Source organism: Enhydra lutris, unplaced genomic scaffold (assembly GCF_002288905.1).
Source record: "Enhydra lutris kenyoni isolate GAN:26980312 unplaced genomic scaffold, ASM228890v2 scaffoldscaffold10, whole genome shotgun sequence".
Classification (NCBI taxonomy): Eukaryota; Metazoa; Chordata; class Mammalia; order Carnivora; family Mustelidae; genus Enhydra; species Enhydra lutris.
The window spans coordinates 6,006,216-6,032,359 of NW_019154094.1; the positions used below are offsets into that span (position 1 = coordinate 6,006,216).

The 26,144-nt window shown below is 53.1% G+C and overlaps 1 protein-coding gene across 1 annotated transcript; it reads left to right on the forward strand.

Moving 5' to 3' along the window:
• Positions 1 to 1,134: 1,134 nt before the first annotated feature.
• Positions 1,135 to 26,010, forward strand: LOC111143895 (protein tyrosine phosphatase, non-receptor type 23). The gene is made up of 25 exons (XM_022497942.1): positions 1,135 to 1,269; positions 9,678 to 9,752; positions 17,254 to 17,381; positions 17,632 to 17,708; positions 18,373 to 18,422; positions 18,568 to 18,699; positions 18,931 to 19,011; positions 19,106 to 19,237; positions 19,329 to 19,376; positions 19,769 to 19,825; positions 19,956 to 20,014; positions 20,131 to 20,210; positions 20,329 to 20,443; positions 20,535 to 20,600; positions 20,999 to 21,144; positions 21,388 to 21,714; positions 21,811 to 21,965; positions 22,061 to 22,212; positions 22,301 to 22,480; positions 22,568 to 24,335; positions 24,411 to 24,595; positions 24,693 to 24,797; positions 24,877 to 25,015; positions 25,122 to 25,235; positions 25,313 to 26,010. Exons 1-25 carry the CDS (start codon positions 1,186 to 1,188, stop codon positions 25,790 to 25,792), a joined length of 4,935 nt encoding a protein of 1,644 aa, XP_022353650.1. The 5' UTR covers positions 1,135 to 1,185; the 3' UTR covers positions 25,793 to 26,010.
• The last annotated feature ends 134 nt before the right edge of the window (positions 26,011 to 26,144 follow it).

Consider the following 26,144-nt stretch of genomic DNA (forward strand, 5'->3'; position numbering starts at 1 on the left):
GACCTGAGCTTTTGCTCTTCCTGTTTTCATGTCAGTAAGTGCTCCTGCAGCCACCCAACTGTACCAAATGGAAACTTGGAAATCATCTTTGACATTCTCATACCCCTACATCCATCCATCCCAAGCTGGGACACTTTTTTCTCCAAAGTGTTTCTCAAGTGTGCCCACTTTTTACCTCCCTCTGCCCCAACCCAGCATCACCAGTGTTCTGGAAGACTACAAAAAGATTCTCACTGGCTTCCCAGCTTCGATTTTTGCCTTCAGGATCTCCAAACCATTCTCCATCTTATTTACAAAGACGGGTAACACATACATGATTTAAAAATTCCAGCTCTACAGGTCACCCCTCTAGAGGTTAACTTCTCTATTTTGTGGTTCCTCCTCCAGTCTGGGCATCCTAGGTACTCACGTGGCCACACATATTCACCCCAGCCCATCAACCCACATGGCTCTTAGCTTTTACACTCTAGCGAGGCGTTCTTTTCCCATCAGAAGTGGATACCTCAGTCCCTTGGGCAGTCCCGGGCCTTTCAGGTTGGACCGAGTGCACTAGTCCCTAACTAGTCACTTCTTTGTCCCTAATCTCTGCAACCTGGGATAAAACCCTTTGCTCTCTTCTTAGCCCCTTCTCGCACCTGGCCAGGGGGTCCCTCCCTCAGGGCTGTTTCCAAATCACCTCTTTTGGGCGGCCCACCCGTCCATCTGTCACAGTTATCTCGGTCACAGCACCCGCCCTGCCCCTGTCCACTATGTTCTTCAACTCTACTTGGGACTACAAGCTAACGGGTGAGGTCTCTAACGCCCTCCCCGCCCAGACACCGGAGCGCCCGAGCGCTGCTGCGGAAGCCAGGCCCGCAGATCCGCCCGGCCTCCGAAGAGAAAACCAGCCGCCACAGGCTTCGCAGCTTAGCGAAGGAAGACTATCACTCCCAGAAACCCTTTGGCGGGGAGCTGGAGATTGGCCTTCTACGCCCTTCCTGCGGAGGAAACTGAGCATGCGCAATGGCAGCTGCGCCTAGCCCTAAAGGCTGCGCAGGCGGGGACTGCATCTCCCAGCAGGCCCTGCGGCCAATTTTCATCCCCGCGTGACAAGTGACTTCCGGCGCGGAGGGGCGGGGCGCGCGGCAGAGGCTGCTGCTGGGGCAGCTAGGGGAGCGGCCTGGTGGCCGGCGGGCGCCAGCCGCCATGGAGGCCGTACCCCGCATGCCCATGATCTGGCTGGACCTGAAGGAGGCTGGGGACTTCCTCTTCCAGCCGGCGGTGAAAAAGGTAAGTGCTTCCCCCACAGCCCCCACCTCTCCCGCGTAGCGCCGTCTGCTAGCGCGTGACGCCCCCTGCGCGTCCATCATCTCCCTAGGCCCTGGTCGCGGGGTTGGGTGAGGCCAGGAGGGGCCTCGGGTGGATTTCCTCAGCCTGGCCCACCCCCCGCAGACATTCCTGTCCCTTCTTCGCCCGCTCGGGGCTAATACCCACAGTCTCGTCGAAACCGGCTTCCCGACTTCTGCTCCGGGCCAACTGCGGTTCCCATTGAGGCACCGCACTTCCTCGGGGTGACGCTCCGGACCTAGTTCGGCTCGCCCCTCCTCCACGCCGGGACCGCCCCGCGGGGAGAGGCGGGCTTCCCTGGCTGTCTCGTTGACCTGTACCCTAGGTGCGCGGTCCGTCCAGGACCCTCCTGGACGGACTCCGGGGCTGTGGTTCCGCTTGTGTGTTTTGAAGGTGGGAGCCAGAGGTATGCCTGACCTCTGCGATTGGGGTCTCTCTGACAGTTGGTGCAGTTGTCTTTGGGCTCTTACGAAGAACCATGTTCGGAAGCCCCCTTGGACCAAAAGATACAGTTCTTGTCATTTTTGGAAGGGTTACTGCTTTTCTTAACCTCCTGGAGGGGAGAGGAGCCTGTAGCTCCCCGAGAAACCTTAGCAGTTGCTGTGTTGAACGTTCAGTTGGACGGGGGAGACAGGCAGGTCTGGTGATGGAGGCAAGGGAGCTCTGGCGAGATCAGGTGGGGCTGGCACAGGGGCCAGGCGTGTGGAATGAGCATCAGGTGCTCTCTGAGACATCAGCCTTGGGGAGGGCCACCTAGCACTGGGTTTCCTTCCCTCTCTTTACACTACCAGTAACAAATTGAATTCCTTTGATTCCATCATTAAACTAAACTTCTTTGGGCACTTGTTTCCTCATTTGTAAAGACAGGAAATTAGATTGAATCTAAACCTGGAGAATTTTGTTAGCTCTTTTCCAGACTCTGGTCTTCTCTCCATCTGCTCTTTCAGGCAAGTTCAGTTGGATGAATTTTTCTGAAACAGAACAAAACTCCTTTGTTTTCTCATTCAGCCCTAACCCATTTAGAGTTCTCCCCGACCAACCCCAGCCTTTTCAGTTTTTTTTGACGGCCAAGTGTATGCTTGATCTGTGTATCTCTGATACAGATTCTGTTCACAGTCAGCCATTTGCTGTTCTCTTAACATTCTCTGTATTTTGCTCTTCTGTGCCTTTGGTTGTGGAATTCCTTGCACCCAGAAGAGCTCTCTTTGTCCTGTGGGATGGGGATGGGGCCCCTCTTTAATTTCTGTATATTGGTTCTGTCCATCTTTCAAGGCCCAGTTTAAGTTCTTTCTCTTCCAAAAGCGTTCTTTAATCCTTTCATCTGGATGAATCTTTCTCTTCTCTGAATCCCTTTTTCCATTCTTTTCCCGGTGTTCGTATGTGTGCTATGTCTTAACTATTCAATTCTAAATGACCAGAGAAGCATCTCCTTGTCCTCAAAGCCTAGTGGGGTCCCCTCTACATAGTTGGGCATTCAGGAAAATGTTTCTCAAATGACTGAATGACATTTGAGAGGGAATTTAGACATGGTGACCATAAATGTATGGAAATCCAGTGGATAAAGTCTTAGCCCAGAAAATCCTAGGAGATATTTTTGTTGGAACTTAGCCTTTGATACTCTGGTCACTCTTACCTGACCAACCGGGTTTTTTGTGAGTAATGAGTTTCTGGAAGGCTCTCTGAGCCTCCAGAGAGTAGTTGCTCATTAGCCGTTCAGCCTCAGGTGGTCTCAAATGCTAAAGAAACTATTCATTTCCTAGACACGAATAGTCTTTTTTTCTTTGTTTCCTCTTCTTTGGAGTTGGGAAAGATAGGCCATTTATTTGATAGGTTAAGATTGTGGCATGTATTTGTAAGAACCCACCGAAAAGGAATAGCAGTGTGTGGGTAGGCTGGGCTTCCTCAGGGTACCCTAGAACTCTGCCTGAGGGAGACTGCAGAAGCCACTTGAGCCTGGGAACTCTTCTTGACCCAGACTCCTCTCCCAACCCTAGAGCCCCTACTCTGCCTCTGCCATTCGTATGTTTGTCCTCTTCTACCCTTTCTCTCAGCTGTGGGAACCTTCACCAGTGACTTGGAGCTGAGAGGTGGAATTTAATTTAGGATACTGGGGTAAAAATGGGTTCTGTTGAGGTCAACCTATTGAGCACTATTACCTTGGTAATACAGATGAATAAGAGACAATTCTTTTTTTTCTTTCATGGAGTTCAGTTTAGTAAAGAAAGTTTAAAAATTAAATGGTGGTATCAGTGGAAGAGTATATGCAGTGTATGAAGTACCAGCCTAAGGAGGGGCCATCAGAGAAGGCTTGGTGGGCTTTGAAGGATGAATAGGTAAAGGGTTTGTCCAGATAGATAGCTAAAGGGTTTGTTTCTTTGTAAGGCCTGGGCTGTTGAAAAGATCTTTCTTAATGGTTAGTACTGGGTTTTGCTCCTAATGAACATGCCTTCAGTTGTGGAGTAACGTGAAATAAGAGCAAGGAGAACAGTAAGCTGGTTTGGAACTGCAGTGCCAAACTTTAGGTTGGGATACTGGGGCCCACGTAATTTTTGAGTGGGAAAATGCTGCTGTCTCTGCACTTTCTTACCTGTGCTGTGGAGCCCAGAGTGCTGACTCACTGGAAGCTGATGAAGGCTGATTTGTACTCTACATCACCGAGTGATTTGGTGACAGGTGTTGGTATTTGAAGTTGTTTGCTCTTCCGGTCCCAAACACCCGCCCTTAATCAACTGCACTGGAGCTTAAGTTAAGCTCACTCGGACTTAGGTGTTAACATCCATCTCGGATTCATTTATTGAACAAATAGTTATTAAGTGACTGTAGGTGCCAGCCCTGGGAAGTCAGGGCTGTATGTAATGACAAAAATTCCTGCTTTCATGGAGATTATCTTTTTTTTTTTTAAGATTTTATTTACTCATTTGACAGAGAGAGACATAGCAAAAGAGGGAACACAAGCAGGGGGAGTGGGAGAGGGAGAAGCAGGCCTCCCGCCAAGCAGGGAGCCCGATGCGGGGCTCTATCCCAGGACTGTGGGATCGTGACCCGAGCCAAAAGCAGACGCCCAACAGACTGAGCCACCCTGGCACCCCTAGAGCTTGTCTTCTGATGATCCACATAGTAACTCTTCCTCAAGGGCAGATGTATCATGTGGTAGCCATCCTGCCAACTGAGTGGCTTCGTGGCCTCACCTCTCCTCCCACTCTGGCTGGAATGATTCTAAATCTCCACTTTTCCACCACGTTCCTCCAGAGAAACTGCCTGCTATTCAAGGCCTGCCCCACTGGCTTCAGCCTGCCTCTCTCTAATTCGTTCCCCCAGGCCTCTCCTGTAGGAACTGTTAGCCTCTTTTCCTTCCACATCTGATCATTGTTCTTGCTCTGGTCCTTACTGGAATTCCTTTCCTCCTGTTCATTATTCAGGTTGAACCCTACGTCCTCCGGGCCCCTTTAGCTGTCTAGCTGTTGTACCAAACTCCTCCAAATTCAGTCAGGTCTTAATGCTCAGTTGACCTGCGGCACAGAGTACACACTCTTACTACCTCTTCTTATGGTTCATCTTACTCACTTGTAGTGCCTAGTGTTTAGGTTTGTGGAATTTTTCTCCCTCTTCTCAATAGCCGACTCCTTTGAAGTTCTTGCCACATACACAGGAAAGAAAATGAGACAACCAGGCGCCTAAAAGGGGACCCTGCCTCCTCAGCAGTGGGGAGCATGGGATGTTGCCGGTTACCTCTGGTGGTGACCTGGCTTTTCTCTTATCACAGATTTGGAGTCACCAAACCTGTCTGCCTAGTTGTGTTTTAAAGCCGAATGGCTCCAAGAGCAGATGACTTTCGTTGTCCAGGTCGTCTCTCTGACTTTAGTCTCATACACAAAACCTGTATCCATTTCACTCCAGATTCTTTCCTTTACTCGGGAAGTAATAAATACTTGTGTGTGGAGAGTGCTTCACAAGTGTTGGTTGAATGACCTAGTCTAGTTCTAGCACCTGCCAGGAGATGTAACTTGAGTTATCCTTGCTGGTGTTGTTAGAAGAAATGGGGGAGAGATTCCTTGAGTGTAGGGTCACTCTGGTCACTCTGTTCTCATCCTCGGTGCTGTTGGCCTGTAATTTGGTTTTAGGCTTGCTGACATCAAGGGGCAATAAAACTTCTTTCTCTGAATAAATCTCATTTGAAATTCAGTAGCAAAGCATATGTTGTAATTAATAACACTCCTCTATGTGGGACTTAGTTTTATGTGTGTTTCCATGGACCAGCCCAAGGAATGCCTCATATTTGAGTAAATCCTGCAAGTGGGGGAAAAAATAAGTGTGTGGTGAACAAAGGTAATGTTAACACATGTGTGCCTTTTATTCTCTTTTTTCTTGGCTTATTGCTTTAATTAGCACCATGGAATTCCAAGATGTTGTATCAAATTAAGAGCAAAAGCTAAACACCCCCACGGCCTGGGGGCGGGTGGACCCAGACACAGAAGAATGGGAACATGCTAATAGAAGAGAAAGAGATACAAATGGAATATCCCTGGGTCAAGAGTCAGGAAACCTGGCTTGGGGTTCCAGCACTGCCATTGCTAATCTCTGGTTCCTTTTTTTTTTTTTTTTTTTTTTTAAGATTTTATTTATTTATTTGACAGATCTCAAGTAGGCGGAGAGGCAGGCAGAGAGAGAGGAGGAAGCAGGCTCCCCACCAAACAGAGAGCCCGACCCGGGGCTCAATCCCAGGACCCTGGGATCATGACCTGAGCTGAAGGCAGAGGCTTTAACCCACTGAGCCACCCAGGCGCCCCTCTGGTTCCCATTTTTACAATCTGTAAACGAATGGCAGGACCTAGGATGAATGTTTGCATACAAAATTCTGGGCCATTTGTTGCTCAGTTAAAGAGAAGAATAGTATCATGGAAATAGCATAGACATTGGAATCAGACAGTCCTTGGTTTAGGTCCATCTCTTCCACTTAATTTAGATGAGCTTCAGCTGCTACAAATAATTATATAACTAATCTGTTCCTCATTTTTCTCACCTGTAATATGGAACTACTCTAACGCATAAGCTTGTAAGAATCAAGAATTAATGCATGTGAGTTCCTATTAGAGGTCTTAACATCATATTGATCTTTTTCTCTGGAGATGGCCTTTCCATTCTCTTACTATTTTGCGCTTGTAACTCCTTCCTTTCCTTTTTTATCCCCCCCACACCAGTGACTTTGATCCCTGGACATGGTCTCAATTAACATAGACCTGTCCGTAGGTCTTTTTGTTCCCCCAGGAAAGGATGGCCAGCTGGTCCAGAGCCGACTCAGGCTCTGGGGATTCTCTGGTCCTTTCAACCCTAACTTGCTGTTGGTTGTGTAGGTGCACTGGTGTCCTGTTGTTGCCTTCTAGTTTTTTGCTCCTGGTCTGTGGTGTCAGGGTCCGAGGTCTATTTGCTGCTGGGCCTTTTCTCAGGTTCTGTCAGTAGCTTCAGATCCTGAGCAGACTCTTCTTCTCAGCTCTGCAACTGTAAAGAGTTTGATTTCGGGGAGCACATGGGTGACTCCGTCGGTTAAGCGTCTGCCTTCAACTCCGGTCATGATCCAAGGGTCCTGGGATCGAGCCCCGCATTGGGCTGCCTGCTCAGCGGAGAGCCTGCTTCTCCCTCTCCTCCCTTGCTCATGCTCTGTATCCCTATCTGTGTCTCTCAAATAAATAAATAAAATCTTAAAAAAAAAAGTTTGATTTCACTGTATTTGTGTGTTCTTGTTTTGTGTGTGTCTTTATACACACACCCGTGTGTGTGTATATGTATATATCCCACAAAGCTTTGAAAGTAAGTTGTATACATCTCAGCACATCCTCCTGTGTGACCATATTATCATCACACATAAGAAAGTCCACAAGGGGCGCCTGGGTGGCTCAGTGGGTTAAAGCCTCTGCCTTCGGCTCAGGTCATGATCCCAGGGTCCTGGGATGGAGCCCCGCATCAGGCTCTCTGCTCAGTAGGGAGCCTGTTTCCTCCTCTCTCTCTGCCTGCCTCTCTGCCTACTTGTGATCTCTCTCTCTGTCAAATAAATAAATAAAAAATCTTAAAAAAAAAATGTTTAGGAAGTCCACAAAAATTTTCTACTATAATATATATTAAAATTTTACCTATTGTCTCCAAAGCATGTTTTAAAAGATTTTATTTTTAAGTAATCTCTACAGCCAACATGGGGTTCCAACTTACAGCCCCAAGATCAAGAGTCACATGTTCTACCCACTGAGCCAGCCAGGCTCCTCCCCCAGGAAATATTTTTATGACTTCCCCCCCAAATTCAGATTCAGTCAAGGTTCTCAAATTGTATTTAGTTCTGTTTCTTTAATCTTTTAGAATCTAGACTAGTCTCTTGTTCAGCTGCACTCCCATGACATTGATTTTTTTTCAGAGAGTAGGTTCACTGTTGGGCAAAATGTCTCATCTTTGGAATTTTCTTGAGTGTCTCCTTTTAGTATTTTCAGTTTGTTCATCCATTCTCTGCATTTCCTGTAAACACAACCTTTTGCTGAGTATCTAAAACACCTAGTAAGGCCCCTACCATTTCTGATGCTTGGTGGGGGGTTGGAGGGGTGTTGCTCCAACTCATTGTTTGATGGGGGTTGGATGGGTGTCGCTGGCAGGACCCCGCCACTATGTCAGGCACAATCTGGTGAAGGCATGTTTAGAATGTAGGTAGAGGAGCAGCTGCAGTTCAAGGAAGTGACGTCTCAGCTGAGTCTTAATAGAGAAGAGGGGACAACATGTGAACAAGCATTGAGACCTGAGAGCAGCAATTCCACAAGCCTGGTGGCTGGGGGTCCCCAGGAGTTGCTAGAAGACAGTCCTTGAAGGCTGTTGGGAATGATTGAAGAGCTGTGAACTCTGTGCCTAGGAGATTACCTTTGGTTTTGGAGGCTTTGGGGAGCCATTGTCACACATCCTTTTCAGATTACGATTTTTCTCTTTAGATTGCAACTCAGTTATTTCTCATAATCTCACTGTCCTGAGAAAAGTATGTTTGGGTTTTGTTTTTTTTTTCCTCCTAGCTTTGTGTGTGTTTCAGAAGGCTTTGAAGTTAGGAGTGACAGTGGATTTTGCTAGAAAGAGAACACTGGCCTCTAGGTGAGGGGTAGATTTGAAGGGGTGAGAATAGAGCTTATGGACACATGGGTCTTGCAGGAGGTAAAACCAACAGAAGAAGGTCAGGGTTGGAGGTTTGGGCATGTGACCTGTTGATGCTAAAAGAAGCTCAGCAGGAGCCTTCCCTCTGCCTGTCCATCCTCTCCCTTTCCCTGCCAGGGCAGGTAGGAGCTGTCACGTGGTCTGGGTTCCCACATGGTTAATGCCTCAGCTTTGTGGCATAGGTTCTGGGAAGGGACCTCAGAGCAGGTGAGTGGGCCGCAGACACTGTTTGTGCTACTGGAGAGAGCTGGCCACCTCTATTCAGCCTTTTTAGCTTCCTTTACTGCTTCACAACCTTGGTTTGGGCCTTAGGGAACCTGTGAGGTGGGCATCAGTGCCTTAGTGTTTGTGGAATGGGTGTATCTGCCCCTGCCCCCAGGTTGCTAACTCTGGCAGCAGGCATCGCAACAGGCTTCCTGGTCAGTGGCCCTAGTCTGCTGATCTTAGATGGACAGGGGCTCTTTTGGTCCAGGCTATGCCTCCAGGCTGATGAGTGTGCTCATTTCCGAGAGAGTCCACTCCTGAGGTGGTTGAGTGCTTTGGGGCCAGGCATGCCAGTCCCCTCTCTGATGTGGGCACTGATTTTTCCTTCTCCTATGTGGATCATTCCCATCACACACCTGTGGGCCTTTCTTCAAGGTGAGGACGATGTAAATCATTTGTACTGCAGTGCCCTTCCCTAGCCAGGACAGCTGGTGAAGAAGGCTTTGCACTCCCACTCTTGTTTAGTATGTCTTGCCTACATTTGTTGTTGGGTTAGGATTACGGTTGTCATCCCAGAACACAGCAAGGTCCAGTCCTTGAGGGAGGCTTGAATTGGTGGCTTCTTTTGGGTTGCTCAGTGGGATCCCGTTTCAGCCAACTAAGTTCCCCAGCTTCCCGAGCTGCCAGAGTCCTGCACTTTACAGAGAGGGCTCAGCCTGATGAAGACCAGCCAGCATGTTCACATAGGGTGGTCCAGTCGTATTTCCCATTTAGCTCAAAGGTAGAGGCTCCCATGGTCAACATCTTAGTGCTACCCCATTATTGAGGTGGAGTTCCCAGTGGTCCAGGAGATAGGCTCGTGGTTGTGGATCTAGAATGATGACTGCCAAGGGTTCAGGGCGGGAGTGAGAGCAGGGGAGTGTTCTGTGTTCATGGTTTACATTCTCTCTCTCTCTCTCTCTCCCTCCCTCTAGTTTGTCCTAAAGAATTACGGAGAGAACCCAGAAGCCTACAATGAGGAACTGAAGAAGCTGGAGTTGCTCAGACAGGTAGGAGGACAGTACTTTTATGCACTTGTGAACGGGACAGGTTTGATAGGGAGATAAAGAAGTCACCTGGAACTGTGTTCTTATTTTATTTATTTATTTATTTATTTATTTTAAAAGATTTTGTTTATTTATTTGACAGACAGAGATCTCAAGTAGGCTGAGAGGCAGGCAGAGAGAGAGGGGGAAGCAGGCTCCCTGCTGAGCAGAGAGCCCGATGCGGGGCTCTATCCCAGGACCCTGAGATCATGACCTGAGCCGAAGGCAAAGGCTTTAACCCACAGAACCACCCAGGCGGCCCCTGTGTTCTTATTTTAGTTTAATATTTTTTTCTCTTTAAAGCAGCTGACTTAATAGAGAAGTTTGAAAATGCTTAAAAGCAAAAAAAACAAAAACCAAAAAACCTTAATCCTCACAAATTTTTTAATATATATTTTATAATTTTATATGTAGTTGATCCTTGAACAACATGGGTTTGAACTGTGTGGGTCCACTTATAGGCAGGTTTTGTATAGTACAGTACTATTAATGTATTTTCCTTGTGATTTCTTTAACATTTCCTTTTCTCTAGCTTACTTTATTATAAGAATACAATATTTAATACATATAACATAAAAAATATGTGTTAACTGACCATGTTACCACCGAGGCTTCTGGCCAGCAATAGGCTTATTAGTGGTTAAGTTTTGGGGAAGTCAAAAATTATAGTGGATTTTTGACTGCTTGGGGGATCAGTACCCTGAACCCCACAGTGTTCAAGTGTCAGCTCTGTATACTGTATAAAAACACAGTAGGACCCTACACTGCCTATACAGCCTACATAGTCTACTTTTTTCATTTAATGTATTGTGGGTTTGTTTCTGTATCAGTGAACATAGAACCATATTATTTGTAACATCCTGTGATCAGTGCATTGCACTGTGATTTAATCAGTCTGGTGTCAGAGAACATTCGGTTATTTCCATTTTCCCCATTGTAAGTATAAGCTGTGTCTGTGCATGCTTGACCACTTCTGGGTTGTTTCTGTAGGAATTAGTGGGTGAAGAGGATGCATTGCTTTCATTTCCACCCCTTACTCCTGCTGCTACTTTGCAGTTCTGGCGGTTAGGTGAAAAGGGTATTTAATTTTAATTTTCAGTTATTTGGTTAATAGTAAGGTTTCGCAGTCGTTAATGTGTTATATATCCTTTTAGGACTTGCCAGTGTCTTCTGTACATTTTTCTCCTAGACTTAGATAGGCTTTATTGCATTTCACAGATACCATATGTGTTTGTTTTTTGCTTTTTGTTTTTTTTAAATGTTTTATTTATTTATTTGACACAGAGAGAGATAGTGAGAAAGGGAATGGAAGTGGAGTGGGAGAGGGAGAAGCAGGCTTCCCACCGAGCAGGGAGCCTGATGTGGGGCTCAATCCCCAGACCCTGGGATCATGAGCTGAGCCGAAGGCAGATGCTTAACGACTGAGCCACCCAGGCACCCCTGTGTGTTTGTTTATTTATTTTTTAAAGTAATCTCTGCACCCACTGTGGGGCTCAAACCCACAACCCTGAGATCAAAAGTTGTATGCTCCACTGACTGAGCCAGCCAGGCGCCCCTAGATACTGTGTTGGTTTTTTTGTTTTTTTTTTTTTTTTTTTTAACAAATTGAAGGTTTGTGACTGTCCTGCGTGGAGCAAGTCTTTGGTTCCATTTTCCTGACAGCAGTTGTTCACTTTGTGTCTCTCTGTCACATTTTGGTAATTCTCAACAATATTGTAAACTTTTTCATCTTTATATTTGCTGGGGTGAGCTGTGGTCAGTGATTTTCGAGGTTACTATTGCCGTGGTTTGGGGGCACCATAAACCCCATCTAAGCACGTAAATTTAATCGGTAAATGTTGGGGGTGTTCTGACTGCTCTACCAACCAGCTGTTCCCCTGTCTTTCTCTCTCTCCTTGGGTCTCCCTGTTGCCGTGAAGCACAACAGTATTGATGTTGGGCCAGTTAGTAACCTTACAACAGTCTCTTAAGTGTTCAAGTGAAAGGAAGAGTTGCACATTTTCATTTTAAATCAGAAGCTGGAAATGATTAAGCTTAGTGAGGAAGAGAGGTTGAAATCCAAGGTAGGCCGTTGTACCACTTAGCCCAGTTGTGAATGCAAAGGAAAAGTTCTTGAAGGAAATATAGTTTTTACTCTGGTGAGCACATGAATGGTAACAAAACCACATCAGCAGTGGCTGATGTGGAGAAAGTTTGAGTGATCTTGTTAGAAAATCACACTAGCCACAACATTCCCTTAAGCCAAAACCTAGCCCAGAGCAAGACCATGACTCTAATTCTGTGAAGGCTCAGAAAGCTGAGGAGGCTGCTGAAGGAAAGTCTGAAGCCAGCGGAGGTTGGTTCATGAGGTTTAAGGAAAGAAGCCGTCTCCCTAACATCAAAGTACAAGGTGAGGGGCGCCTGGCTCAAATGGTAAAGTGTCTGCCTTCGGCTTAGGTCATGATCTCAGGGTCCCGGGATCGAGTCCCACTCCCTACTCAGCGAGGAGTCTGCTTCCCCCTCCCCCTCTCCCTTTCCCTTTGCCTCTCCCCCTGCTTGTTCTCTCTCTGTCTCTCTCAAATAAATAAACAAATATATAAAATCTGTAAAAACAAAACAGAGTACAGGGTGAAGCAGCAGGTGCTGATGGAGAAGCTGCGGCAGGGGATCTAGAAGATAATTTGTGAAGGTGGCTGCGCTGCACAACAGACTTGCAGTGTGGAGAATCCACCTTTTACACTGGAAAGTGCCATCCAGGACTTTCATAGCGGGAGATGAAGTCAGTGCCTGGCTTCAGAGCTTCAAAAGACCGGCTGACTCTCTTGCAGCTGGTGACTGTAAAGTTGAAGCCAGTGCTCATTTACTGTTCTGAAAATCCTAGGGCCCTGAAGAATTATGCTAATTCTCCTCCGCCTGTGCTCTAGAAATGGAACAACAAAGTCCAGATGGCAGTACATGTGTTTACAATGTAGTTTGCTAAATTTTGTTTTAAAGATTTTATTTACTTATTTGACAGAGAGAGATCACAAGTAGGCAGAGAGGCAGGCAGAGAGAGAGAGTGTGGGAAGCAGGCTCCCTGCTGAGCAGAGAGCCTGATGCGGGGCTCGATCCCAGGACCCTGAGATCATGACCTGAGCCGAAGAGCAGAGGCTTAACCCACGGAGCCACCCAGGTGCCCCTGTAGTTTACTAAATATTTTAAGGCTCCTGTTAAGACCCACTGCTCAGGAAGAGAAGATTCCTTTCGAGATATGACTGCTCATTGACAGTGTACATGGTCACCCAAGAGCGCTGATGGAAATGTACGAGATAGATGTTGTTTCTATGCCTGTTAACACAACATCCATTCTGCAGCTCATTTTGACTTTCAGGCTTATTCCGTAAAAGATGCATTTCATAAGGCTGTATGTAGCTCATAGATGATGATTCCTCTGATCTGGGTGAACTCAGTTGAATACCTTTTGGAAACAATTCATCATTTTAGATGTCATTAAGAACAATGGTGATTATGGGAAGAGGTTGTCAACATGAATAGGAGTTTGGAAAAAGTGGATTCCAGCCCTCATGGAGGACTTTGAGGGAATCAAGACTTCAGTGGAGAAAGTCACCACGGTGTGGTGAAAACAGCAAGAGAACTTGAATTAGAAGTGGAGCCTGAAGATCGGACTAAGTCGCCGCGATCTCATAAAATTTGACCAGATTCTTACGGATGAGCAAAGGGAAGTGGTGTCTTGAGCTAGAATCTGTTCCTGGTGAAGGTGCTGTGAAGTTGTTGAAATGACAAGAAAGGATTTAGAGTGTCACGTAAACTGCATTGATAAAGTAGCAGCACGATTTGAGAAGACGGACTCCAATTTTGAAAGAAGCTCTGCTGTGGGCAAAATGTTCTCAGACAGCATCACATGCTCCAGAGAAATCATTTGTAAAAGGAAGAGCAAATCCACGGGCAGACTTCACTTACCATACTTAAGAAATTGCCATAGCTGCCTGCGACCACGACCTTGATTAGTCATCAGTATGGTGGCAAGACCCTCCACCAGCAAAAAGGTTACAACTCACTGAAAGCTCAGATGATGGCTAGCATTTTTTAGCCATAAAGCCTTTTTTTTTTAATTAAAGGTTTTATTTATTTGACACAGAGAGAGAGCAAGGGAGACTGCAGGCACAAGCAAGGGGAGTGGCAGGCAGAGGGAGAAGCTGGGAGCCCGATCCGGGGCTCCATCCCAGGACCCCGGGATCGTGACCCAAGCAAAGGCAGATGCTTAACAACTGAGCCACCCAGGTGCTCCTAGACTTTTTTTTTTTTAATTGTTGTTGCTATCGTTAAGTGTCCCTCCCCTTTTATATTTTCCACCTGTTACAGTTAGTGTGGAGAAAAGCAGTTGAGCAATTTGTTTTGTTTTTTTTTAACTTTTAATTAATCTCTGCATCCACTGTGGGGCTCATACTCATGACCCCAAGATCAAGAGTTGCACACTCCTCCAGCTGAGCCAGTCAGGTGCCCTGAGCAATTTATTTTGTTAATTGTTTTTTTACGATAGTATTTGAGTTCATTTTCCTGGGGGTGGGTGGGAGAAAAGTAGCAACAAGGTGCCCAGTAAAAGAGAAGTGTCGTGATGGATGGATCCGGGAAGCGTGACACTAGAGTGGGGCTTTCATCTGGCAGTTCGGGGTGAGGCCTTCATGCTTCCATGTGACTTACTGACGCCTCCCTCTGCCTCCCGAGGTGGTGTGGTCCCAGCCGTGCACATGGTGGCTCATCAGAGACACAGTGGGGCAGTGGGTGTGGGAACCAGAGCTAGAAGAGCTGAGGCAGGCTCAGTTCTCAGGCGAGGAGCCGAGGTACTACCTACAGCATTGCGGAGACAGCGTTACCAAGGCCAAGTGCCAGGTGGCTTATTTCACTTTGGAAAAATTGGCCCAGGAGTTTCTACAGTGGAAGGCTCCAATTAAGGGAGCTACACAGGAGTCCATTGCAGATCTTTTTTTTAAAGACGTATTTATTTATTTGAGAGGGAGGGAGAGAGAGAACATGCATGCGTGGGCAGGGCAGGAGCAAAAGAGAGTGAGCGCGAGCTCAAGATTGGGGAGGGCCAGAGGGAGAATCTCAAGCAGACTCTGCCCTGAGCACAGAGCCCAATGCAGGACTCGATCCCACAACCCTGAGATCATAATCTGAGCGGAAACCAAGAGTCTGATGCTCAACTGACTGACCTACTCAGGCGCCCCCTGGAAATGGAAGGCAGATAAAGTTTGGGGAGCTGTAGGAGATCCTCTTTTGGTGATCTGGCCTCAGTATCCTCATCTATAAAGCAGGGGCTGGAAGAGTTGTCTCTAAGAAGACCTTCCGGCTGCAACTCTGAGATCAGTTCTTGACTTATAGGGCTTAAAGCTGGCAGGCGGTGAAGGGTTTGTTGGCAGAAGCGGGGTGGTGGGAGTGGTGCGGTCTCAGAGCTCCCTTTCCTCTCTGCTGTTGGCTCAGCCCCTCAGGTTCTGCCTAGCTGCTCCCCATGCAGAGCCCGGCAGGGTGGGTGGTAGGGTTGGCGGGGCTCGTCCTTGGCCGGATCGAAAGCTTAAAAGTGCTGTGGAGTTGTGTCGCTTGGAGGGAGGGTTGCTTCCATTGTTTCCCAAAGGTGGTTTTGGGAAGCACAAAGACAAATGTTTTCTGCTTTAATCTTTCTGTATATGCTTTAGTGAATATTAAAAAACTGTGTAGCTGGCACACGGACCCTGTTGTTTCAGAGGGGCGCCTGCTGAGGATGCGGCTCCACTTTGACAGATGGGTCAGCCTGAAGGAAGATGTTAAGTCCGTGAGGCATTTGGTTCTGGCAGCAGTTCTGATGGGGAGCGGGTGGTGACTGGGTTCCGGAAGGCGTGGCCTGAGGGATGTGTCCCACGGCAGCGGTAAGGCCGTGAACATGTCTGATCCTGGTTTTGGGTCCTCTGGAAGGAGCTCTGGAGGGAGTTTAACACTCCTACTCAGAGAGGAGCTGGAGGCACCGGGGAGTGCTGTCAAGTGGGACTGGGGAAGTAGCCCCTCCCTTTCTTCTGGGAGGATCCCAGGCTGAGGCCTTGAGCCTAGCTGTGGAGTGTGGTGTCCTCCAAGGAGGGTTTCTGCTAGCCGGGGCTGGTCAGCCCGAGGCTGGGCCCAGTGGCTGCTGAAGTCCCCAGGGGGCAGTGGGGTGCTGTGATTCTCTCCAGCGGGTGGGGTGAGGGTGTGCACAGTGCTTCTAGCCCGTCCCTTCTTTGTTTTGTGCACCTGCTTCTTGGAGAGGATGTTGTCTGTTCTTTTGTTTGTTTGAGTGCAGGGTTCATCTGCTTTGTTTTATTTCCCCCAAATGGGAATAGCTTTATTGTTTTTTATTAAAAAGTGAAAGTGGGGGAGGGCTGGCCGGGATGAGGTAACTGGCTGATGAGCATTAAGGAGGGCCCGTGATGTAATGAGCACTGAGTGTTGTGTGCAGCTGAGGAGTCACTGACCTCTACCTCTGAAACTAATAATCCGCCATATGTTAATTAATTTAAATTTAAAAATTTTTTTAAAGGAAAAAAGTGAAAGTGTTCAATATAATGTGAGTAAACAGTACAAAGAAACAGATGTCTCTATATGTATGGGTAGAATAGGAGAAGTTACTTAAACCCTGTTACCCAGTGGTATTCACTTAACGTTTTGGTGGATAACCTTCTAGAATCTTTTATCTTTGTTTATATACCTAGTTGGCTGTCAGTATCTGTATGATTTCACATAAATGAAACTATACTGCTTATCTGTTGCCTTTCTTTTTTGGCTCAATAAATACGTCATGAACATCTAAACGTAATAGAGACTCTCATCTTCAGTCTTTGTGGCTGTGTTCTCTCCTGGGGGTGGCCTTGACATAATTTATTTGAACAGTCCTCTTCGGTGGCGTGCAGTATGTGACCCTGTTAATAATGCTGTGATAAATATCCGCGTGTGCTCATCAAGCATTTGCTTCTCTGCGTATCTTTTACTGTATGTTCTAGACACAGAACCATGGGTCAGTGTCAGGTACATGAACATTTTTTTTTTTTAAACATTTTATTTATTTATTTGAGAGAGAGAGAGACAGTGAAAGAGAGCATGAGCGAGGAGAAGGTCAGAGGGAGAAGCAGACTCCCCGTGGAGCTGGGAGCCTGATGCGGGACTCAATCCCGGGACTCCAGGATCATGACCTGAGCTGAAGGCAGTCGCTTAACCAACTGAGCCACCCAGGCGCCCGGTACATGAACATTTTTAATGCCTGTTGTAGAACTGCCTTCCGGGAAGGTAGGAGCGACTCAGCCAGCCCCGGCTGGTGGGGCGGTGGTTGAACAGCTGCAGCCTTAGCTGTGGGTTTTCTCTGGATCCGTTGGAGCGCACGGTCTGTCTCAGATGCAGATTTCTCCCTGGGGCCTCTGTGGGCAGACAGACCTGCCTGTACTCTACCTCAAGTGATGGTGGGACCACTTCTCCCATCCGCCCCCAGAATGCTGTCCGTGTCCCACGGGACTTTGAGGGCTGCAGCGTGCTCCGCAAGTACCTGGGCCAGCTCCACTACCTGCAGAGTCGGGTCCCCATGGGCTCGGGCCAGGAGGCCGCCGTTCCTGTCACCTGGTGAGAGCTGGCAGGCAGGGCTGGGGGGATGCCCGGAGGGAGCCTGGGCGGCCCACAGTGTTTGGATAGTGGGGATGTCCCCTCCCCTTCCCCAGCCCCCTCCCCTTTTCCTTGCCACAGAGGACGGGGGTGGCTTGGTGTGGTCTCCTTAGACCTCCCTCTGACCTAACTGGGGTGGCTGGTCCTCTCACCTGGCCTCAAGGCTTTGGCCAGCTCCTTCCCTTAAGATGATGGGGTGCCATGTCTGCAGGACCGAGATCTTCTCTGGCAAGTCTGTGGCCCATGAGGACATCAAATACGAGCAGGCTTGCATTCTCTACAACCTTGGTGAGCTGCCTGACCCTTCCCCCGTGGGCCTACCTCTCAGCTCTGCCGACCCAGGATCTCAGCTCAGCAGAAGTCCGCGAAGGCAGTGGGCTCATGGACAGAAGACCCCTGGGTTCCGACCCCTCCAGTGCCTTCCCCATAGCTCTCCTAGCACCTCTTTCCTGGGCCATGGGCACACTGCTGGGGGAGAAGCTCCTCTTCTGCCACATGGTGGTGCTGCTGTGTGCTCTGGCCAGGAGCGGTGACCTCTCTTTGACTGGACAGCTCTAACCCCCCAGTGGCTTTGGGCTGTTCCAGGCGGGAGAACAAGGCTGGCCTCAACTAGCCCTGCTGTCAGCCCTGACGACTTAGCCTCAGTGTGGCTCAAGGGAGAAGCTTGGGGAGTCCAAGTGCTGTGTAGGCATCCCTGGGGCCTCAAGACTGGAACCGTAGGCTGGGTACTGTGGACGGGAGTTCCTCCTTCCTCCACCCCGTGTCTGCCTGGTATAGAGCAAGACACTGAGGGGCTCGGCTGGACTTGGGAGTTTCCCCTTCTGGGTGTTCTTGGACCAACTGCCCCAGTACCCAGACCCTGTCTTCCCCTGCCTTATGCTCGACAAAGGTGTGCAGCGACTCAGGGAGCAGCCCCAGGCTAGCTCTGACACCATGTCCTCTGACTCCCCAGGGGCGCTGCACTCCATGCTGGGGGCCATGGACAAGCGGGTGTCTGAGGAGGTGAGGAGTGGCGGGCAGGACACAAGACATAAGGGTGGGGCTAAGTGTTCTTCGCCTCCATAGTCTGTGTCCTGTCCCCTGGGAGTGGACACACGGGCAGCTGTCAGGCTCTGCCTCTGGCCATCGTCCTCTTCTTCCCTCCCAGGGCATGAAGGTCTCCTGTACGCATTTCCAGTGTGCAGCAGGCGCCTTTGCCTACCTGCGTGAACACTTCCCTCAGGCCTACAGTGTGGACATGAGTCGCCAGATCCTCTCTCTCAACGTCAACCTCATGCTGGTGAGGAGGGGCCCTCGTTGGGGCCCAGTTCAGTCCAGGGGAGGGGACAGCCAGTGCCGGATCCTGGACCCGCCCTGTGCACATGGCAGTGGGGACGTGGTTTTGATCTTTTGAGCTGTAGGTTGGTCAGAGCAGGAGGGTGCTTCTTGGAGGCGGGAAGGTGGGAGGAGAGGACAGGGTTCTCTGGTTCCCCTGATGGGAAGAGTAAGATCTCTGCATTTGTTGGCCCAGGGCCAGGCTCAGGAGTGCCTTCTGGAGAAGTCAATGTTGGACAACAGGAAGAGCTTTCTGGTGGCCCGCATCAGTGCACAGGTAGGGGCAGGGGTGGATGGTGGCCCTTAAGGGACTGAGAGCAGGCCTTTAGTTTACTCCTGACCCCCACTCACAACCCCATCCTGGCCCCCAGGTAGTAGATTACTACAAGGAGGCATGCCGGGCCTTGGAGAACCCCGACACCGCCTCACTGCTGGGCCGGATCCAGAAGGACTGGAAGAAGCTTGTCCAGATGAAGATCTACTACTTTGCAGCTGTGGCTCACGTGCGAGCACCGTGACCACTGGGGCAGGGTGGGGCAGGGCTGGGCGGAGGACACCGTTTGGGAAGTAAGCGTGTCTTCTTTCTTCCCCCAGCTGCACATGGGGAAGCAGGCGGAGGAGCAGCAGAAGTTCGGAGAGCGGGTGAGTGAGCTGTGGCGAGGAGGGGTTCGGGCTGATTCCAGCCTTGTTCACAAGGTGCTAGAGGGCTTCCTTCCATGACAGAGGATGGGGAGGCTCTCCTCACTCCCACATCCTTGGCCACCCCCCCAGCTGCAGGCCTGGTGTTTCTTTTGTGTTGTCCTATCTGCTTCACCTTTGTCCCCAGGGGACTGAGGTGGGGATGGGTTGGGGGGGGCTAGCTGTAAGGTGGAGCCCACCGGCCCGCCGGACTCAGTGCTGTTGGCCGGGCTGACACCTGGCCGCCTCCTCGAGCTTGTGGGCTTCTAGTGGGTCACCTCATGAGCAGACAGAGCTTAGTGGGGTTGCAGGGGGAGGGAAGGATGGACTGGGCTCTGCCTACTGCCCCCCCACAGGTTGCATATTTCCAGAGTGCCCTGGACAAGCTCAATGAAGCCATCAAGTTGGCCAAGGTAAAGCTGAGGAAGAGCCTGGCTGGCCCTCAGAGCCCCGAGAGAACCTGGAGTGAGCCTTCGGGGGCCGCGGATTGTGCTGGCACTGGCTTTGATTGGTGCTGAGTCCCCTCCCATCCCTTTCCTCCAGGGCCAGCCTGACACCGTGCAGGACGCACTGCGCTTTGCTATGGACGTCATTGGGGGAAAGTGAGTCTTGGGCTAGGAAGGGTCTTGGTCCTCTGCCTGCCTCGTTGGGAGGAAGCCACCAGTAGCTGAGAGGGTGGCCTAATTGCTGGACTCCCCACTGCCCCCTCTGACCCCAGGTACAATTCTGCCAAAAAGGACAATGACTTCATCTACCATGAGGCTGTCCCAGCACTGGACACCCTTCAGCCTGTAAAAGGTCTGGAGCTGAGGGAAGGCTGAGGATTGGGGGAGGGTGTGAAGGCAGGAGTATAGAACAGAGGCAGACTCGAGGCTTGTGTGGGCCTGGTTTCCACCGTTCTTCTTCTCCCTCCCAGGCGCCCCCTTGGTGAAGCCCTTACCGGTGAACCCCACAGACCCTGCTGTTACAGGCCCTGACATCTTCGCCAGACTGGTACCTATGGCTGCTCACGAAGCCTCGTCGCTCTACAGGTGGGCGGGAGGGGCTGACCTGTTCTTAGCACAGATGGGGTTGGGAGGTCTCGAGGCCTGGCTTCCAACACCTGCTCTGTCACTTTGGCAGTGAGGAAAAGGCAAAGCTGCTTCGGGAGATGATGGCCAAGATTGAGGACAAGAATGAGGTCCTGGAGTGAGTGCGGAGCTGGAGGTGGGAGGCAGGGGGTGGGGTGGCGATGCAGTACACCTCTGCGGGTCCCCAGTGCTGCTTGCGACGGGAGAGGGAGAGTGAATGTCTTTCTGCATCAGGTTGCCTAGCCTTCCCCTTCCTGCACATGGTCTTGGGTGCCAGATTTATAGGGGAACAGTCACCTGGCTTGGGAGGGCAGTGTTCCTGTGTCCCATTGTTTTCAGCAGTGCCCCAGGTGTGTTCTGTGGGGCTAGGCCAGACCTCCAGTGGTGGAGGTCAGGATGCTGATTTGCCTCTGCTGGGACCTCAGACCTGGTTTCAGTGGTGGGGCTTACCCTCATGAGAGGAGGGAGAATTGGGTCGGTGCCCACCTGGTCCTGTTGCCCCCCCCCCCCCCCCAGTCAGTTCATGGATTCAATGCAGCTGGACCCTGAGACTGTAGACAACCTTGATGCGTACAGCCACATCCCGCCCCAGCTCATGGAGAAGTGTGCGGCTCTCAGTGTCCGGCCCGACACCGTCAGGAACCTTGTTCAGTCCATGCAAGGTGAGCAAGGGGGAGAAGCACTTGGGTGGCGGAAGTCCTCTGCAGCGGCATTCCGGTGTTCACTGAGGACGGAGGTTGTACAGGCACCCACCCTCATGCTTCCATCTGTCCTGCTCAGAGAGCCTGGGGCCGCACACCAGCCCTTGACCGTGTGGGTGGTTCTGTCTCCTTGGGGACGGGCACAAGGTGGGTGCCTGGTGTGGCTGCCTCAGGAGCTGTTCCCCTCCTGCAAACGCCCCCCAGCGCTGTCAGGTGTGTTCACGGATGTGGAAGCCTCCCTGAAGGACATCAGGGAGCTGCTGGAGGAGGATGAGCTGCTTGAGCAGAAGCTGCAGGAGGCCCTGGGCCAGGCCGGGGCCGGCCAGGCTGGGGCTGGCCAGGCAGGCTCTAAGGCAGAGCTGGCTGAGGTGAGGCGCGACTGGGCTAAGTACATGGAGGTCCACGAGAAGGCCTCCTTCACCAACAGCGAGTTGCACCGGGCCATGAATCTGCACGTGGGCAACCTGCGCCTGCTCAGCGGGCCGCTGGACCAGGTCCGGGCTGCCCTGCCCACGCCAGCCCTCACCCCAGGTGAGCCCCCCCCCCCCCGCCCTCCCCGCATCCTGTGCCCGTGGGGAGGGACGTGGAGCTGGATCCTCTGGTCTCACCGACCACTGCTGCTCGCAGAGGACAAGGCCGTGCTGCAGAACCTGAAGCGCATCCTGGCCAAGGTGCAGGAGATGCGGGACCAGCGCGTATCCCTGGAGCAGCAGCTGCGGGAGCTGATCCAGAAGGATGATATCACGGCCTCGCTGGTTACTGCCGACCACTCAGAGATGAAGGTGGGGCTGGCGAGCCGGGGCCGGTCTCAATGCTGGGCTGTCCCCTGAAGCGGCACGGCCCTGAGTGTCCCCTGCACCCCAACCCCCTTCCTCAGAAACTGTTCGAGGAGCAGCTGAAGAAGTACGACCAGCTGCGGGTGTACCTGGAGCAGAACCTGGCGGCCCAGGACAACGTCCTCCGGGCACTGACTGAGGCCAACGTGCAGTATGCGGCCGTGCGGCGGGTGCTCAGTGAGCTGGACCAAAAGTCAGTGCCTAGCCCCGCGCTGCAGCCCAGACTCCCGCCCGGAGCTTGGCTCTGCTCCTCACCTGCCGCTGGCCTCTCTGCCCACCAGGTGGAACTCCACACTCCAGACCCTGGTGGCCTCCTACGAAGCCTATGAGGACCTGATGAAGAAGTCCCAGGAGGGCAAGGACTTCTACGCGGACCTGGAGAGCAAGGTGGCTGCTCTCTTGGAGCGGGCGCAGTCCACCTGCCAGGCCCGTGAGGCTGCGCGCCAGCAGCTCCTGGACAGGTGGGTGTGGCCTCGGGGCAGCTCCAGCCCAGACCCAGGCTCCCCGATGGCAGTCTGGCTCCACTCCTTCCTGACCTTGTCCCGCAGGGAGCTGAAGAAGAAGCCGCCCCCGCGGCCCACAGCCCCGAAGCCACTGCTGCCCCGGAGGGAGGAGGGGGAGGCAGCAGAGACGGGAGACCTGCCCGAGGAGCTGCGCAGCCTGCCCCCTGACATGGTGGCCGGTGCACGGCCACCGGACACCTACTTGGGAACTGCTACCCCACTCCACTTTGCTCCCAGCCCCTTCCCCAGCTCTGTGGGCCCAGCACCCCACTATCTCTCAGGTCCCGTACCTCCTTGTACCTACTCAGGCCCCAGTCAGGTGTTGCAGCCCAGGGCCCCCCAGGTCCCAGGCCACCCTGCAATGGCCATGGCCCCTGGACCTGCCCTCTACCCAGCCCCTGCGTACGCACCGGAGTTGGGCCTTGTGCCCCGGTCCTCCCCACAGCATGGTGTGGTGAGCAGTCCCTATAGGGGTGTAGGGCCTCCCCCGCCAGTTGCAGGTCTGCCCTCGGCCCCACCTCCCCAGTTCTCGGGCTCTGAGATGGCCGTGGGGGTTCGGCCAGCCACCACCACTGTAGATAGTGTGCAGGCCCCCATCTCCAGCCACACCGCACCACGGCCAAACCCCAGCCCTGTTCCTCCCCAGCCCTGCTTCCCAGTGCCCCCACCACAGCCGCAGCTACTGCCCGCACCCTACACGTACCCTATGGGAGCCAAGCCGCCCCTCACAGCTCCCCCCGCCCAGCACCACTTTCCTCCTGCGATTCCCCCGGGTTTTCCAGCCCCTAGGGTTGGGCCCCAGCCCCATCCCGCAGGAGTGGCATTTGGGCCCCAGCCCCCCCAGCAGCCCCTTCCACTCCAGCATCCGAACCTCTTCCCACCCCAGGCTCCAGGGCGGGTACCCCCACAAGCTCCCTACCCTTTTGCCCCCCAACCTGGTGTCCTGGGACAGCCAACACCACCCCTGCACACCCCCCTCTACCCGGGCCCCTCTCAGGACCCTCTGCCCCCCCACTCAGGAGCTGTGCCCTTCCCCACCCCTGGTCCACCTCAGTCTCCCCATCCCACCCTGGCATACGGTCCTGCCCCTTCCCCCAGGCCCCTGGGCCCCCAAGCGGCCTCTCTCTCCATCCGGGGTCCCTCACCTGCTGGCCAGCCCACTCCCAACCCCCATCTGGTGCCTTCACCTGCCCCGTCACCAGGGCCTGGCCCGGTGCCACCTCGGCCCCCTGCTGCAGAGCCGCCCCCGTGTGCGCGCCGGAGCGCTGCGGCCGCAGACCTGTTGTCCTCCAGCCCGGAGAGTCAGCATGGAGGCACGCAGCCCCCTGGGGGTGGGCAGCCCCTGCTGCAGCCTACAAAGGTGGACGCGGCCGAGGGCCGCCGCCCACAGGCCCTGCGGCTGATTGAGCGCGACCCCTACGAGCACCCCGAGAGGCTGCAGCAGTTGCAGCGGGAGCTGGAGGCCTTTCGAGGACAGCTAGGGGACGCGGCGGCCCTGGACGCCATGTGGCGAGAGCTGCAGGATGCCCAGGAACACGACGCCCGTGGCCGGTCCATTGCCATCGCCCGCTGCTACTCCCTGAAGAACCGGCACCAGGATGTCATGCCCTACGACAGTAACCGCGTGGTGCTGCGCTCGGGTAAGGACGACTACATCAACGCCAGCCGCGTGGAGGGGCTCTCACCCTACTGCCCGCCCTTGGTGGCCACCCAGGCGCCGCTGCCCGGTACGGCCGCAGACTTTTGGCTCATGGTGCATGAGCAGAAGGCGTCGGTCATTGTCATGCTGGCGTCTGAGGCGGAGATGGAGAAGGTGAGAGGGCGAGGGCAGGGGCGCCCGGGAGGGGCCCCGGCAGAGCAGCCCTTATCTCCTTGCCTGTTTCTTCAGCAAAAGGTGGCACGCTACTTCCCCACCGAGAGGGGCCAGCCCATGGTGCATGGCGCCCTGAGCCTGGCCCTGAGCAGCGTTCGGGCCACCGAGACCCACGTGGAGCGCGTGCTGAGCCTGCAGTTCCGGGACCAGAGCCTCAAGCGCTCGCTCGTGCACCTCCACTTCCCCACCTGGCCTGAGCTGTGCGTCTGCTGTCCCTGGGCGGGCGGGGGGCTTGGGCGCGGGCACCATAGGGGCGGCCGCTGAGCTCGGGCTCACGGGTCCCGCCCGCACCCGCAGGGGCCTGCCGGACAGCCCCGGTAACCTGCTGCGCTTCATCCAGGAGGTGCACGCGCACTGCCTGCACCAGCGGCCCCTGTACACGCCCGTCGTCGTGCACTGCAGGTACGGCCCCACGGGCAGTGGCCGCGTGCCCCGCAGCACCTCAGCCCTGGGCCGCGCTTACACCCCCTTCCTGCCGCAGCTCGGGGGTGGGCCGCACGGGAGCCTTCGCGCTGCTCTACGCCGCCGTGCAGGAGGTGGAGGCTGGGAACGGGATCCCCGAGCTGCCTCGGCTGGTGCGGCGCATGCGGCAGCAGAGGAAACACATGCTGCAGGAGAAAGTAAGGTTTGGGGGCGGAGCGGGTGGGTGGGATGGGGCCGGGGAGGGGCCCTCTGCCCTGAGCGGCGAGGCCCTGCCCTGCTGACCGAGCCGAGGGCCCTCTCCAGCTGCACCTCAGGTTCTGCCACGAGGCGGTGGTGAGACATGTGGAGCAGGTCCTGCAGCGCCATGGTGTGCCTCCTCCGGGCAGACCGTCGGCTGGCACCAGCGCCAGCCAGAAGGTGAGGAAGGAGACCCTGGGGCTGGCAGGCGGGCCCCAGCCTTGCAGACGGGTCTTCACCCACTTCTGTCTTCCCAGAATCACCTTCCTCAGGACTCCCAGGACCTGGTCCTCGGCGGGGACGTGCCCATCAGTTCCATCCAGGCTACCATTGCCAAGCTCAGCATCCGGCCTCCTGGGGCCCTGGATTCTCCGGCTGCCAGCATCCCAGGCCCCGTAGAGCCCCCGGGCCTGCCACCAGCCAGCCTCCCAGAGTCCCCTCAGCTCCCGCCCTCCTCCCCACCCCCCTTCTCTTCACCCCAGCCTGAGGCTCCCCAGCCTGAGGAGGAACCACCAGTACCTGAGGCACCCAGCCTGGGGACCCCCTCCTCCTCCCTTGAGCTGTTGGCCTCCCTAACTCCCGAGGCCTTCTCTCTGGACAACTCCTTGCGAGGAAAGCAGCGGATGAGCAAGCAGAACTTTCTGCAAGCCCATAATGGTCAGGGTCTGAGGGCTGCCCGGGCCACTGATGACCCCCTCAGCCTTCTGGATCCGCTCTGGACACTTAACAAGACCTGAATAGGCTTTGCCTGCCCGGTCCTTACACTACATCTCCCGCACCAGTCTGCCCACCCTAGCAGGGCCTCTCCGGTGGGCCTGGTCTCTCATTCCCATTCCTGCTGCCTTCAGCCCTGTGGGGTGGAGATGCCTTGCGGGCCTTGGGTTAGGTTCTCCTTTGTGGTACCTGACTTTTTCAGCTCTTTGCTATTAAAGTAATAAACGAACCTGTTCTGTGGCCAGCGTCTGCCTGTTGCTGCCTTGGGGTGGGGGTGGGGGGGACCTGGAGCCTCAGCAGCACTGCCTGAAATGTGGTGCCTTTAGTGAGCTTGGATGTGGCCAGGTGGTAGGAGGACCACGGAGCCGCCCTTGG

Excerpts from the sequence above, each read along its gene's own strand:
- LOC111143895 (XM_022497942.1), top strand. The coding sequence starts at position 1,186 with ATGGAGGCCGTACCCCGCATGCCCATGATCTGGCTGGACCTGAAGGAG. Across the intron at positions 17,709-18,372 it reads TTGCATTCTCTACAACCTTG|GGGCGCTGCACTCCATGCTG; the intron begins GTGAGCTGCCTG and ends CTGACTCCCCAG. Across the intron at positions 18,423-18,567 it reads ACAAGCGGGTGTCTGAGGAG|GGCATGAAGGTCTCCTGTAC; the intron begins GTGAGGAGTGGC and ends CTTCCCTCCCAG.